At 34.2% G+C, this 16,704-nt stretch overlaps 2 protein-coding genes across 2 annotated transcripts in view; both read left to right on the top strand.

Moving 5' to 3' along the window:
* The first annotated feature begins 223 nt into the window (after positions 1-223).
* On the top strand, positions 224-9,014 carry pofut2 (protein O-fucosyltransferase 2). Its single transcript, XM_015379944.1, has 9 exons — positions 224-439; positions 949-1,202; positions 1,318-1,462; positions 2,877-2,987; positions 4,081-4,147; positions 4,358-4,483; positions 6,656-6,836; positions 7,049-7,172; positions 8,795-9,014. The coding sequence occupies exons 1-9, from the start codon at positions 264-266 to the stop codon at positions 8,946-8,948; spliced, it is 1,338 nt and encodes a 445-aa protein (XP_015235430.1). The 5' UTR covers positions 224-263; the 3' UTR covers positions 8,949-9,014.
* Positions 9,015-12,213: 3,199 nt separating this feature from the next.
* The window catches only part of abca12 (ATP binding cassette subfamily A member 12), a 72,199-nt gene continuing 67,708 nt past the window's right edge, over positions 12,214-16,704 (top strand). Inside the window, exons 1-4 of the mRNA XM_015379958.1 lie at positions 12,214-12,381; positions 13,356-13,434; positions 13,593-13,686; positions 15,421-15,559. Of these exons, the coding sequence (XP_015235444.1) occupies positions 13,369-13,434; positions 13,593-13,686; positions 15,421-15,559 (299 nt within the window). The 5' untranslated portion in view covers positions 12,214-12,381; positions 13,356-13,368. The remainder of the gene's footprint in view (positions 12,382-13,355; positions 13,435-13,592; positions 13,687-15,420; positions 15,560-16,704) is intronic.

Below are 16,704 nucleotides of genomic sequence, written 5' to 3'. Positions count from 1 at the left end.
TTGTGTAATGTAAAAAAAAACAACAAAGGAACAAGTTACAAAAACATAAGATCATGAATGTCACTCTATCTATTTATATACTTAACTAAGTATAATAAATTTTGTCTCTTTGAAATGCAACAGAAAAAACTAAATACGTACACTTCCGACAACAATATTACGGCTTCCGTTCTTCTGTGAGCTAGCGACTTCTCATTGGTGGTTGCTAAGCAACGATACAGACGCCTTACCAGATTCCGGAAATGCGTGGCTGAGAGGAAAAAATGGCGTTTAACACATTGCATACGGCAGGTATATGTGTGGCACCAACGTATTTGTTTAGTTCTATTTTTTTGTCCATACTCGTCGCTTTTGCAGCAATAGAAACAATAAAGTGTGATGATGTTTTCAGTGCTAGTCGCACGGCTTCTGTGTCGGTCTCTGCAGCTAGGGATCTACGGTGAGTTACACCGTCATCTTTCTGAGAAATGCTAAATTTCAAACAATCGCATTTTCTTTTTTCTAGTAGGTGTTTTTTTTTTTTATGTACCCATCTGACAACAGTCTTCAATTTTCAAGTTTTTATTTGGATCCCCACTCCCTCTTCAGAAACATACACCCGAATCCATTGAAAAATTTATCAATTTAAAATCTTTCTACCTAAAATATGTATCCATGCTGTATGAGTGCACCTAAAAAGAGTAATTAAAAACATTTCTTCTTTAGTTGTATTCGGCCCAGAGATAAATGATTAAATACAGTTCCATAGAACTTAAATCACACGTCTGCTTCCTTGTAATTATTTTCTGTTTGCAGCAATCAAAACGTCTATTTGCCAAGTGTTGATATCTCTACTTTTTTCTAAAGTGGAAAATATTCAATAAAATGTGTTCCGATGTTTTTTAAGTAAACTTGATAAGTAATTTAGTTTATTTTTGTGTTAAGTTCTTCTGTTTTTTATTCGAACAGATACCTTTTATATGATGTAAATCCCCCTGAAGGGTTTAATTTGCGGAGAGATGTCTATATCCGCATGGCCTCTCTGGTGAAGACTTTGAGGAAGGAGGGGGATGACTGGGTATTAGTGCTCCCCCCATGGGGTCGCCTCTATCACTGGCAAAGTCCTGATATTCACCAGATTCGGATCCCATGGGGAGAGTTCTTCAGCCTGACCAGTCTGCAAGCAAATGTGCCAGTTATTGAGTATGAGGAATTTATGGCTGGTGAGTACATTTATTTGTACATTAATGGGTAAGGAAAACATTTTTTTTTTTTTTTTTTTTTTTTTTTATTGATTGTGCCAATAATGGAATGTTATCCTTTTTTCCCTAATTTTAGAAAATGGAGGCCCATTCATAGATACGGTTCTTGTGCTGCAAAACTATGCAGAGGGATGGACTGATGGAAAATGGGAGGAAAAGGTTGATGAGCGCCCCTGCATTGAGAAGCTCCTTTACACCAAAGATAAACAGGGAAACTATAGGTAAAAAAAAAAAAAAAGGACATACAGAGAATATACACAGGTCCCACAGTTGTGTTCAAGCTCAAGCCTTTTTACCTGTATAAGAGAAGCAGTCTTTATACTGGGGCCTGATATATTTTTTTAGTCTTTCAAACAATATCCGACGGTAAAACCATACCCTCTCTTCCATCAATTTCTATCAAAGTCATTTTGATATTTGCCAGACATCTATATAATTCCTTGCAATAGTCTAAACCACTGATTCTCAAAGTTTGGGTCGAGACCCCTCTTGATCAACCAGTAAGGGGTCTTGCGATCCACCATAGAAATTAAACTAAATAATATACAGTTATACTAAAATCCTTTAATATCATCTCTTAAAAGTACAAAACCAACTATTATGTTTATCAAAGCTGTTTGTACTTTTATCACATGGTTATCTGATTTCAGGGAAATGTTTGAATACTAATACCACTACCCAACTGGGTCAGTTGTCCCCTGGCCCTGGATGGAGGGGGGGGAGCCTGAACAAGAGAGTCTGGCTGCAGACCTGTACTGTCAGGACCCAGACGTGCACTATCAGGACCCTTTGTTACAGACCTGCAAAATGGGGTCTCCTGCACCGGCAGGACCGGCAGTTTATTCCAGAAGTTGTATTTGAAACCTTCGGGAATAGTGTGCAGGATGTGTTTGCTGCCAGATTAGAGTTTATGACAGTGTTAAACGGAGCATAGGAGCAGTATAAATTTAACAGTAAGCAAAAATCCTCATAGGACAGCCAACCTTAATTGTCGTTAATTCAATATCTTATAGACCAAATACCCTTTCATCCAGCCTTCACAATAAAGAGACTTATTTCTTGTCTATTATTCCAGATAGCAGCTCTGGGTCCTGACAGTGTATTTATTTATTGTTAAGATATTTGCAAAGATGCTCAATAAATTTGAATATACAAATATCAAGCAGAACCTTATGGCAACAGTCATACTTGTCTGCTGGTGAAAGCAAAGCTGTTGGCCTATCAGCTAGCTGTGGGACATCAATTCCCAGAGCTATATTTCATTCTTGATTATTTTGTGCAGCATTTGCCTCATAATAATCTTACTGGAAGAGAAGCTACAAAAATATATCAAACTATTATTTTTATTTACTAAAGCATTTTTAGATTTCTGAGATTTTTTGTTTTTTTCTTTGGCTTTAGCTCCTGCTCCCTAAGATGTTTAAGCAAGTGCCTGGATATTCATATAATGTTAACCAGATTGAGAGCACAACAGAAATGACAGAGAAGAATGATTTACCCCTATAAAATGGAAAGTCAAACAGAAATATTTCTTAGGCACTTTCAGGTCACATTTACTGAAGTATATGAATATCACATTTCTATGTTTTGCTGCTCTTTCCTGTCATCTTCATAATTGCATGTGTGTTTCTGCAGGGGCTGGTTTTGGGGCTATGAAGAAACAAGGGCTCGAAGCGTAACGTGTTTATCCGCTCAAGGCCATGCATCTATCATGGCTCCAGTTCTTCAAAAAAACTTCACAGCAACGTAAGTTCAATGATAAACTTCCCCTTATTGTAAACATAAGGACTTCTAAAATACTCAAATTCTAAATAAACTCACCAAAAGTAAGAATTTCAGCAAAAATACACGTACTTTTAACAGCCCTCTTCTTTATTCTAATACCAATCTAATAAAGGTTTGAGGCATGCCCTGTGATGCATAGATTAGAATAATCTCTTAATACCTTCATTTTCTCTGGGGTTAAAAACTGTTCTCTATCAGATGACATGCTGGACTTTTTTCTGTTTGTGTTAATCCCTTGAATGCCCATTGTTGCAAATATGCAAAAAAAAAAAACTTAAGACTTAAACAGTCAAGATGTATATTTGCTCAGTGCCAGCTATCGCACATTCAGTGAGAACCTAGGAACCTTTGGTAAGCTCTTGGTTCTGTTAAAACTCTTCCTTATTGGTGTATAAATGTTGTTATAAATGCTGTCACTAATTTGTAATTTACCGACATTTCTAGTTATGTTTGAAATCAAATAGAAAGTTAAAACCTCTCCACTTGACAACTAGTTAAAGGCAGAAAATGTGTGTATGTGCATGTCTGTATATATATATATTTATATATATATATATATATATATATATATATATGTGTATATATATATATATATATATATATATATATATATATGTATGTATATATATGTATTTATTATTATAATTTATTTTTATTTATTTTTATTGTATTTTTTTAAATAATAATAAATACATTATTATTATTATCATTTATTTTTACAGACATGCACATACACACATTTTCTGCCTTTAACTAGTTGTCAAGTGGAGAGGTTTTAACTTTCTATTTGATTTCAAACATAACTAGAAATGTCGGTAAATTACAAATTAGTGACAGCATTTATAACAACATTTATACACCAATAAGGAAGAGTTTTAACGGAACCAAGAGCTTACCAAAGGTTCCCCATGGTTTCCCATAACCTGTTCTCTGTTCGTTAGCAAGGAGAAGCTGATCTGACTTCTTTGTACGACTCTTTGACCTCTTGACAATTGGACTGAATAAACTTGTTTATTTTCTGTTCTGTTTTTTATTCTTTTTGTTTTATTTTTAGCTCAGTCATGCTTGATAGAGCAGAGACTCTTCTACATGATCACTATGCTGGAAAAGACTACTGGGATGTAAGTCGAAAAATCCTATTTTAGACCTTTTGTTTAGAGGAAATGTATATTTCTTTTCTTTTTTTCTTCATAACAGTGGTGAAGACCAAATCTGGAAGAAGTTCTTTTCTCTCATAGAAATGCAAATGTCCTTTGACTGCATGCTAAGAGAGCCAAACTTTGTTGTCTGTTATCTAGAAGTATTTTTAAAACAGATTTCACTTCATTTAGACCCGCCGCAGCATGGTTTTTGCCAAACACCTGCGACTAATAGGAGATGACTTCAGAGCAAAATATCTGAACTCCACAGATGATCGAGATCATACAGCATATAATGAAGACTGGACCCGCATGAGAGTGAGTCATTGTGTATCCTATTATGCTGCGATTTGTGTGATTATTCCTCTTCATGGAAATCTTGACAGCCTGAAATGTTTACCTCATGTCTGATATTTACTTTTCCATTGATGTACAGTATAAGCCTGTTTGAAGTGGGCTGTGTGATGTACTCATTCAAAGTGGGTGAATTATGTAATGTATTATACTATATAATGACTACCCTGTCAGACAAGAAATCAGAAATAATGAATACATGGTATGGACCATTGGCAAAGAAAACAGAAACCACAAAATGTATTAAATCTTTGCCAGCTAACACCCATCTAGAAAAGGCGAGCCTTTGGTAATTGTATTCAGGCTGTATATTTTCTTTACATTAATGGATGGGTAACAAGAATACAGTCAAATACAATGCAATCAAATTCTGAAATATAAAATGAAACAGCGTTGGAGATATGGTAAACACCGTTAGTGTGTGTTCATTCTATTATCAGTATTTATTTTCTTAGTAGATAACAAACAATATGATATTGTCCTTCTCTATTTATAGCAACATTTCAATTGTCAGTGTTGTTTGAACATGTAAGCTCGGCATTCTGAGGGGGGTGGAAATTCAATTGCTGAAAGACACCCCAAATATACAGAGATTTATGAAATCTGTCCTCATGTCCACAGTGAATCTCAAATAGGGGCTAAATCCAAAGTCAGCGATGCAGTAGACTTTCTCATATCAGCCCATATAAACCTTTTGAAGCAGTCTAGATTTAGTCTAGAGTCTAGACAAAATCCAATAGAAAAAATCGGACTTGCAAATGTATGTTGAAACATTCTAGTTTCAGCCTGACTGATCTTTGGGAAAACCGGAAGACTTGGAGCATTAAAACCTGGTTATACAAAGTATTGATTGGAGTGTTACAGTGACTATGGAAAATATTCATACCCCTTTAAAATGTTTACCCTTTGTTTCATTGCAGCCATTTTCTAAAATTAATACAGTTAATTTCATTTTTTCTCATTCATTTACACTTAGCACCAATCTTGGTGGAAAAAAAAACAAATATAGAAACTTTTGCAAATTTAATAAAAAAGAAAACCTGAAACATCAATTTGTCATAAGTATTCAGACCCTTTGCTCAGTATTGAGTAGAAGCACCCTTTTGAGCTTGTACAGCCATGAGTCTTATTAGAAATGATGCAACAAGTTTTTCACACCTGGATTTGGGGATCCTTTTCCATTCTTCCTTGCAGATCCTCTCTAGTTCTGTCAGGTTGGATGGTGAGCATTGGTGGATGGCTATTTTCAGGTCTCTCCAGAGATGTTCAATTGGGTGCAGGACAGGGCTCTGGATGGGCCAGTCAAGAATTGTCACAGAGTTGTTCCCAAGCCACTCCTTTGTTATTTTAGCTGTGTGCTAAGGGTCATTGTCTTGTTGGAAGGTGAACCTTTGGCCCAGTCTGAGGTTCTGAGCGCTTCGGAAGAGCTTTTCTTCTAGGATATCTCTGTACTTGGCCGCATTAATTTTTCCTTCAATTGCAACCAGTCATCCTGTCCCTGCAGCTGTAAGGCCTTATATAAAAAACGTGTGTGCCTTTCTTAATCAAGTCCAATCAGTTCAATTAAACACAGCTGGACTCTAATAAAGAAGCAGAACTATCTCAAGGAGGATCAGAAGAAATGGACGGCATGGGAATTGAATATGAGTGTCACAGCAAAGGGTTTGAATATTTATAAGCATTTGTTTTACAGTTTATCTTTTTTAATAAATTTGCAAAAATTTCTACATTTCTGTTTTCTGTCAAGATGTTGTGCTGAGTGTACATTAATGAGAAATAAAATTAACTTTTTTGATTTTAGCAAATGGCTGCAATGAAACAAAGCCTGAAAAAATTAAAGGGGTTTGAATACTTTCTGTACCCACTGTACCAATGCAGACCACAACTTTCAGAATATTATTTGTGTACATTTCATTTTTCTTAAAGATCATAGATATTCACTATATTGCATTTGTCAATCTCAAAAACCTGATTGAAAATATTGAAGTCTGTGGTTTTAGTGTGGTTTTAAATGTTTTTTACTGATTCTGATAATGTTGAAAAGGAAACGGGTTATATCTCAAAGAAAGAATAATGCACCAGTTAAAACATATATATATATATATATATATATATATTTTTTTTATATCCTATCAGGCCAAGCCCGGCTCTGCTGTAGGAGGGCCATATCTAGCTGTTCATCTTCGCAGAAAGGACTTCATTTGGGGTCACAGAGATGATGTGCCTAGCCTGAAAGGGGCGGCTAAAAAAATACTAAGTTTAATGAAGAAACACAAACTTCAGACGGTTTTTGTTGCCACTGACGCAGATGGAGAAGGTAATGCAGACTAGCTTATCTCAAAGAAGTCATTTTGAAGAAAAAAATGTTATACTTGGAGTGTATTAATATAGAATCTATGATTTTTTTTTTTGTTATCTTCCATCCCATGTTAAAAAGTATGATTTGTATTACATTTATTGTATTAAAGCATTGATTCATCCAAAATAAATAAATTAATAAATCTGGTAATTATGGTTTCATCCATCTAGAAATCAGGGAGCTGAAAAGATTGTTGCCAGAGATGGTGCGCTTTGAGCCAACCAAAGACGACTTGGAGTTGCTCAGAGATGGAGGAGTTGCTATTATTGACCAGTGGATATGCGCTCATGCAAGGTAATAATTTTCATAACAGATTGTATTCGACTGTCTTCTGTTTCACATGATAAACATTCTTTTAGCTTTTTTCCAGACTTTGAATAATTGATAGTCTCTAGTAACTTAAGCAAATGAAATAACCTTGAAATACAGTATATACACTTCATGTAGACTTAAGCACAGACCTACGAACCTTTTGCTTTAACAGAAAAGGAGGACATTTTTTAAAGAAAATATCGGAAGATAATTTATGTTATAGAGAGCTGAATGAAATGCAGACAATAATGTTAAGCATGTTTTTAACATCCAGATCAAAATATGTGTCACTTGATCTTTGCGTTGAATTGTCACAGTAGTACTTTAAGCATACTAATAGGCGAAACTAAAACAGTTTTAGGTTTAAATCTTAACGGTGAATAATTTGCTGAAGTTGCAATATTAGGCCTCAAAACCAAATTACATTCTCAATACTTTCTGGAAAATGAATATGTCACCTACGGACATAATTTGGGGGGCGGGGGATACAGGGGACATGTCCCCTGCAATTTTTACTGTCCAAATAAAACAATGTTAAGCTAAAGTACGCAGACAATAGTCGAGCACTAGGACCAAGTGAAAAACCGCCGCTCAAGCTGGAGCCCGTTTACCTGAGTCCCAGCCACAAGCTCCTGATTGGACCTGAGTCTTTTCTTGTGTTATTGGCTGTCACCACTGTCACTCATGAGAAGCTCGCTTTACAAATATCTGATGTGCTACTGAATCGGGTCCATGAAAGGTCTTGTAGAACAATGTGGCTCTGCAAAAGATGCTACTGTAAATTATGCACCTAACCTAATCTAGAAGTGTTGTCATTTATGGTGTATTCATTTACATGGATCTTTAAATTGGTCTTGTGTGTGCATATGTGTGGTTATTTGACTCACAGCCAGGATGTCTGAAAAATTTAAGGAAGACATAAGATTCTTTTTTAAAAGTCGAAGTGTCAGTTACGTTCAAAGAGCTGTGTAACAACCCCCTACAACTCCTGGCATATCCACTTCAAGATCCTTCACCGCATTATAAAGCTCTCAGTAACCTTGTAAATTATATTCATTTTATTAAAAGTTCTGATACATCAAATGTATCACAGTTATATATTATTATCATCAAAAAAGGATAGAAATACGATCTCTGAATGTGATTTTTTTATATCCATGCTCATAATAATAGTAAAACTATGTTTTTTGAATCTAGATGGATCGTTGTACCCCAAATTGCCCAATTGATCATGTCATGCATCAATATAATTTGTCAGAAATTATGGAGGAAACAAACAGAAGAATCATTAGAAATAACTTATATATAGTAGTTATATTAATAAATACTTGCGCCCCCGCCCACTTCTGAAATCCTTTTTCTGCATAAGAGCATTGTGTTTTGGTAATGAATAGAAACCTCATACAATACATTTAGCTTAACTTCAAATATCTCAGATGTTTCAGCCACATCATCATGTGATGAATGAAAATCCCTTAACCTGATCCACTGGTCTCGGTGACTCATGCTGTTTCTCACCTCATCACGGAACATTCTAAAGTAACTTTATATGCCTTTTTTTCCCCAGCTGTGCTTCATGTATATCTTTAATCACTTGTTTCCAGGTTCTTTATCGGTACATCTGTGTCCACCTTCTCTTTCCGGATCCACGAAGAGAGGGAAATCTTGGGGTTTGACCCCAAAACGACATACAACCGCTTCTGTGGAGACTCAGAGAAAAACTGTGAACAGCCCACACACTGGAAAATCGTCTACTAACTTTAACTCTGCCTTTCCAGAAACACTAGTGCCAAGAGGGGCATTACTTCAGACAGATTTATAAAAAAAACAAAAAAAAAACACCTGTTACAGTATTTTATTTGTATTGGTTCCACTGTTAGATGGCCACTGTGTATTTAGGTCGTGCTTAAAAAGTTGAAACTCTGCTGCTAAATATTGTAAACTTTAGAAATTCAATTTGTATACAGTTTTATTTAGGTAGATGGTCAGTGTAAATCCTTCATAAAGTGTAATTTCTCCTGAATAATTTTGAAAATATGTATTTTTAACTCAAAAGGGTGAAGTGAAATATGGCCTGTGCTGCAGTATTGTCTCTGTATTTAGCTTAATTTAATGTTATTAAAATATTTTTTACTCTTTAAGAATCTTTCATGATGTGCTTTAAGAATAAAAAAAAAAGCAAAAGGATGAAAGAAGAAACAACACAAGAAGCTTCTAGAAGGAACGTTATACAATGTATTTAAGAAACTATACAAGTAAATAAAAAGCATTTTTTTACCCCCAGACAAGAAATATGCTTTAATAAGATGATTTATTTCAATAATCCAATTCAAAATGGGAGACTTTAGAATACATTTCTATTGATTAGTGATGTGTTTCTAGTGTTTATTTAGATCTATCTAATTATTAAGAGTTGCAGCTATTGAAAAGCAAAAATTCTAAAAAATTAGTATATCAACGGGTGGACAACAAGTCTAAATTTTAGAAGATTTTTTTAGAAAGACATGTTAGCATGATGATTAGTATTTAAGTAAAGTGTTTTCAGTTTATCAGTGTTCCTCATTGTTAATTACATCATCTTAAAATAACATAATTTCTTATTACAAACCTTTTTTATTTTAGCCTGGTATATAAAATAACTGGGGGAGAAAAACTAGATCTGAAATTAACAAAGAGTTTTCTTTAAAAATATATGGATCTTTATTTTCTAGAGAGAGTGTTTCAGTGTCTGAGTTTGGTAAATGTTAAAAGGTGAGAAAGATGAAGAAATAGATGGTAAGTACTACATTTAAAGGAATGTTTCAGATGGCTACCTCATGACTTCATGACTTTCACAAAGAAAAGATGGCCGTTTCACCTAGAATCCAGTAAGGCCCAACCCTGAGGTTTTTATGAACAAGGTTATTGAGATGATGATGATGATATAGCTTTTGCTAATGAAAGGAAAGAATGTGGCTGTTGCTCTGACAACCTCTTGAAAGCTTATTTGAATTTTGTAAATATAACAGAATCATGTCTGTACTTCCTAAACCTTTAAAGCTTCCATCAATCCCTACATGGGGATTTAAAGCCGTGTTTCCTTTACCTTAGCTGTGCAAGGTGAATGCATGAGGGAAAAAAGTCAGCTTTTCCCAGTTGATTTTCCTCGTGATACTGTTTGTTGTCTGATCCCAGTGGACAACCACACCATCTCAACAACAGCCTACAAAAATAATAGAGTGTATTTGATACTATCATCCAAACCTTTACATCTAGAACTATATTTTTGGATTTTAATGAAATCACATCTGTCAGATATCAACTCCTTTATTATTAAAGTATGAAAGAACACATGATTAATCAACACCAGCAGATAAGATGACTAATGCTGCAAGAAATCAGATAATCTGCCTTCTAAGAAAGCACTTATTTAATTAGAGGTAAATTATGTTTGATAATCATGGTTATGTAAAGCTGATTTTTCTGAAAGACCTTTTAGCAGGTTTTAAACATACTTTTCATTAGGCCAGTATTGTTGTATTCAAGGTGTATTTTTGTTTCTTTTTCATCAGTTTAATGTGATATTCTTAGTCCTTCATGATGAAGTGGATCTTTGACTTGTTTTGAATACCGAATGCAACAGAAAGGGCATCTGGCCTTAAAACTGCTAAGTCTGTGTTCAAGCTCTAATGACTTGATGTGGCCACCTCGGAAGAAAAGAGCCGCTGAAAGGATTCATCATCAGGGTGATATTAAAAATGTAAAAAGAAAAGCATCAAAAAGGCCAAAAATAAAGGCTTGAAAACACCTGTCTGTGTGTAATTAATTGATACAATGTTTCTTAGTAACCAAATGTATTAAATAAGTTCTTCATGATCATGTACTTTATTCAACACTATATTTATTTATTTGTTTCCAATAAGTGGTCAATTATGTTTTGAAATTACAAGACTTGAATGAGAGTTTTAATGGGAAGTTTCAGATACTATCAGTCCAATACCTAACAAAATACTGTATGAAAGTCATAAGTAAAGATAAACCTGTGATGGCTTTAAACTTTCACATGATGATATCAGGGTGAAAAAAACAGCAAAGCTTCCTTAATCATTTTTGAAGCAGTTTTTTCTATATGTCATATGTCCCCTAAACTGTAAAGGCCCAACCCTGAATGTTCCTGTTTGCATTAATACAAAAGATCTGGTAAATGGAAAGAATGTATTTCTTGCTCGACCTGCTTGACAATGGCTCGTTTAGCGAGTCTGGTTGAAAGTTCAGGGAAATAGCTTTGTCTTTGTTATGTGTTGGTATGAGGAACAGTGTTTCAACTTAAAATTAATATCTTTTTTCTTTGCAAACACTATTTCTATACCTTTGTAACTCTCATCATTTACTAAGATTTAATGCTCTGTACCGTGTATCTTAGATATAAAGGAGGGTTAATTTATCCCGGTGGATTTCTTTCCGTGATATTGTGTGACTAAGGCCTCTGGGGACCATTACTGTCTTAACAACAGCTTACAGACAGACTGCGTTATTTGATGCATTTGTGCCATTATGGTACCTTTAAGAATAAAGAATAATGGCTTGTATTACCTTAAAACTCCTGTCTCTTTTAATATATCTTACACAATCTATCTCTGTACTATATTTATGTATATTTATATGAGTATCCACAGAATTATGATTCAAGTTATAGTGCTTACCATGGCAAACTTAAATGTTAAAACCTGCTCTCTAACGCTAGATCATAGAACTGTGTTAGTTTAATTTAAATATTACATCACAGATCCACCATCTGCATCTAATTTCTATTGGTCTGTTTGTTCAAGGAAGTGCTGTTTTTTTTTTTGTTTTTTTGTGCGTGTGTGTGTGTTTTTTTTCCTGTTAAGAACACAGTCACAGTACACGCCCTTTCACTGATCAACCAGTACAAAGAAAGTGTTTGTCACCCTCAGAACTACAGTGGCTTTCAGCAAGGTAAGGGTTCTTATTGCCATACCTCTGCAGAGTCATTAAGGGACATTTTCTGGTTATGAAATTTAATCTTTGAATTTTTTTTTCAGGATTTTCTATTTTCTTTAACAAAGTCCTGATGGAAAGAGCATCTTGTTAGGATTTACCTCCTGCAGCAAGATGTCCTTCATATTAAGCCTGCGGAAATCACCTAGATAGCGATAAACCTAAAAAGAATTACAAGAACAACTGTGTTCAGGTAGGTCAAATTTTTATTCTTACAACAAAATGTATTATTAAGCAAAAATATAGCAATACTTAAGAATACTTTCTATATGCTGATTAAAAAGAGAAAAACAAGAAAAGCTCACTTTCTTTTAATGTTTTAGTTTTAGCTTATTCTACACAAGGTTATGTCTCTTCCTTTTATTAAAAGAAGAATTACAATATGATAGTAAACTGCTTGGAAATGTCTGACTATTTTTAGCCAACATTTGCATGAAGTTTGCAGAACATTTTAGATTTGTTGCTGAGGTGGACGACTTTGTTGAGGATATCATTTATGTTCTTAAAATTAAATAAAAAAATTTCAGGTTGAAAAAATGAAGACTGAAGTTGAAATTCTAAATTACAAAGTTCTTATCAACCATTTTGTATTTATTTCACAACAAAAACAAAGGATAAAAGTTTTTTAATAGAGTAACACTTCAGTATTAAATATTGATAGTAGAATCATTTAACATTGTTTAACACCTATAGATTCTAAACTTGGAAGTAAAAGATCATGAATTGTATTTGGGGAGATTCTCATAGCCGTGCTTCAGGGTTAGATGTTAATAAATACCACATGAAATACCAGTTCCCGAAATGCTATTTTCTGCTTCAGTTTAGTTAAACACTAACTCTCACAATGGAAATATAAACATAGATGAACACCATCGTTCAGGTATTTATATTTACCTTGTTAGTAACATATATTACAATTTTATCTGCATACAATTAAAAGGAAGCATATGAAGGTTGTAGCCCTGTTGAGGAACGAATAGTTGGTTTATGTAAAATTTCTGTCCTTACATAATTTGTTTATAGTTTTTCTTCAGTATCACTATGCTGTGACTGAAACCCTCAAATATATTTCTAGTGCTCAGTAGAAAGACCTCATATACTTTAGCCTAAAAACTAATGATGAACATGTCCCTGAACTGATGTAATTATCTTTCATCTGTTTTTTAGCCTTCCTGAGCTGATGGCCTTCTTCAGACAACTGAAACTTCTTCTCTGGAAGAATGGACTGGGCGTCATCAGACAGCCGGTGGGTGCCTGTCCTGTTCCATGGACTCTTTTATTCAGATATTTAAAATGAGAGACAAACAAAACAACAACAAAAAAATATTTCATTAAACTTGCAGTTGGATTACAGTCCCTAAAATGATATAACTTTACTGATGCTTATGATGTCTTATTTTATAGTTATGGTCCATTACCCTGATTACCTGGCCTTTGATCATCTTCATCCTCATAGCTGTGACTCGTCACCATTTTGCACCAGTTGTAAAAGATACATGTAAGTATGAGATTGCAGCAAATAAAGTTTCAAAGGGATTTACAGAAGTGAATCAAAAGCTTATGAATGTTAAATGCCATTAGATCAAGAATTTATACAGAACGTTAAGCCAAAGGCAGTAGAAGTAAAACAGTTTTTAATTTTTGTGTGCACTTTCCTAAAGCTTTATATTTTTATTTATGAAATCTACATTTATATGAATTGTATCCCAAGTGTCTTTTTAGCTGTTGTCAATTTCTTTTTTTGTATTTGAAATGAGCAAAAGGGTCAGTCCAAAATTACCCTCAGGTTCTGTAGAAACCTAAGAATACATTTATATGAGGCTGAGACGTCAGGATTAAAATATGCATAACTTCATTACTTTGCTGTCAATCAATGTAGTCAGTGGCTTTATGCTTAAGGACTTTAAAGTTTCTTAATCTAAGCAAACAAGTAAAGAATTGAACTCCCAATACCAACTCCCCTTCTAAACAAAGCTGGTTATGCAAATATTGAACTGACATTTGTATGCTTTTATTTATTCTATTACTTTGGAAAATATAGCTTTCGGAAGGAGTGGCATAGACATTCTTTTGAGTGCCCATTTTTAGCCCAAGTTGAAAATGCAGGTATTGAAAGAGGGCTGAAAAATGACCAGTTACCAAGTGTTGACTTAGTTCCCAAACATACAGTATGAGAATTTTTTTTTGGTATTGAAGTAAAAATGCAGCCTGTAATCAAAAAATCAGTGTTAATATCTGGATTGGAAACAGCATAAGAAAACACTGGTGAAATGCTCTTATGCGCCTTAGCCTACTCTCATTAGAGCATATTTAAGAAGTCAGTATGTCCATTAACCTTTCTTCAATAATAAACAATAATCAATGTTCCATACCCCAAGTCGGTAGTGGAAAATGGCCATTTTTATGCGGCCATATTGTCTGATATCTCAGATTTGCTGAAATGTGTACGCTTGACTTGGACTTGAAAAAAATGGGTTTAACCAAATCATATTTTTATAAGGTGCCTTGAGGAAACATGTTGTAAATTGACAATGTATAAATAAACTGAATTGAAAAATGACTCACACTGAATATAAAGAAAATATTCACTTTAGTGTGCTTTCTTTTATATGTTCTAGACATATCCACAGTAATACACCAAAAGCAAATAAATTGATAAAAAATAAAGTAAATTGAACTTTATTGATCTCACAATGGAGAAATTAAACTAAATATACCTATATATAAATACATAATTTTTTAATGTAATTGTCATAACTTTCAAGGTTTTATGCCATACTTTTTATTTTTCCAGAGGTCACCTGTCTTTTCAGTTTCACCATAACATTTAAAATCAGTGTGACTCAGTAAGCAATGCTGTGAGCAACTCAGAATTAATACCAGGAACGCGTTGTTCCATGAATAGTGGTAATTCCTCTTTCACAGCAACTTGATCTTGCCAATCATCACATGTCAGTTCTCTTTTGTTCTGCACTGTACCAAAAGCAAAGATTGTTTTTTTTCAACAAACAATAGCGTTCATTTTGCATAACATCTTTTGCTTTGTTTTATCTATTGGGGAAAATATGAAAAGAGATACTGAGAAATTCCATAGCATTGTTACTTCTAAGATGTTTTCTTTTTTTAAATAAAAAAAACAAGTCTGACTTCTCTGGTTTCTTAGCATTTAATTTGTTGAAAGCAATATTTATATGCATCTAAATCTAATAAGAAAAACGTTTAATTCCTCAAGGCTATGTTGGACCCCGGAACCTACCGAGCACAGGCTTCTTCCCTTTCCTGCAAACCCTCCTCTGCAACACAGACAGCAAATGTCACAACACATCTCGCTTGGCACACTCTGAGGCATCAAAGTCATCAAGGGAACGGAGGTAACCTTTCTATTATACCTTTACTTGGATCTTTGGAAAAATAAAAAAAATGTGTGTGATCACCACAAACTGACATACATTTGTTGAAGAAAATGATAAGTGCTTCACTTGTTTTTTGTTATTATTTCTGTTTTATTGTCCTTAGTGAAAATAATTAAGTTTCATTTAATGGATAAAGTGTGAAAAAAAGAAACCAGGTTACATGATACCAGTCTAAATGGGGGCAGCTGGTAGACAAACCAGTTTTTCAGGATGCCCGCCTTCATCTTGGGTTTGGATATTCAATAACAAAGTCTGACATTAACAAGGTTTCCTCATACAAAGAAAAAGACATCCATTTGTTATTACTTTTTCCTCAGAATTAAGGATGCACAGTACGGTCATAAAAACTAACCAAAGCTGTGAAAATGTTACAGTTTTATATCATATCTAATCATATCTAAACAGACATTATTTTGAGTGAACCTCTTTGAAACAGTCACAGGGCAGAAAAGGGTAGGGTCTTCCTGAGCGAGTTATGCATACCAAGGCCAGCTAACAGGTTTGTAAGCACAAGGAAAACCTTTTGTGTCGAGTGGATAGGATTGCAAAGTCATGCTAATAAACAAAGCTGTTCATTTCAAGCTACTGTGATTACAGGGTTAAACTGGCAAGCCCAAGTTTGGTATTTAATTTTCCATCTCCATTACTTTTTTCTTTTACCACTGTAAATATTTAATGTTAAAGATCTTGCATAAGATTAGTTGTAGAAGGCTGTAGAAGGGATATTCTGCTCAATATTTTAGTTTGTCCCTGATACGACTCACAGTCACAGAAGATTAGATACTTGCTACTGATCTGTTCCAATCTGATACAACAGTTAAATGTATAAAATCATTCCTATGTTTTTGCTTTATTTTTTACTAAACATAGTTCTGGCAAGAGAGCCTCAAATGTTGCCCTGAACACAGTGAACTGTTAAAACTAGGCCTTGTGTTGGTCATTCTATGGCTTGGGGTTGGTTCAACAAACTTACATCTTTCAGAGGATAGAGATTCCTTATGCAGAAATGCCCTTAGATTAAAATGAAATATTGAATAATTCTGTATTTTAATTTACTTATCAAAACTCTAGTTTTGCCTTAATCCCTAGCATTTGTTTTAAAC

Source organism: Cyprinodon variegatus, unplaced genomic scaffold (assembly GCF_000732505.1).
Source record: "Cyprinodon variegatus isolate N-32 unplaced genomic scaffold, C_variegatus-1.0 Scaffold204, whole genome shotgun sequence".
NCBI lineage: Eukaryota > Metazoa > Chordata > Actinopteri > Cyprinodontiformes > Cyprinodontidae > Cyprinodon > Cyprinodon variegatus.
Note: the sequence above shows the minus strand (reverse complement) of the source record. Positions and strands in the feature narration are given on the sequence as shown.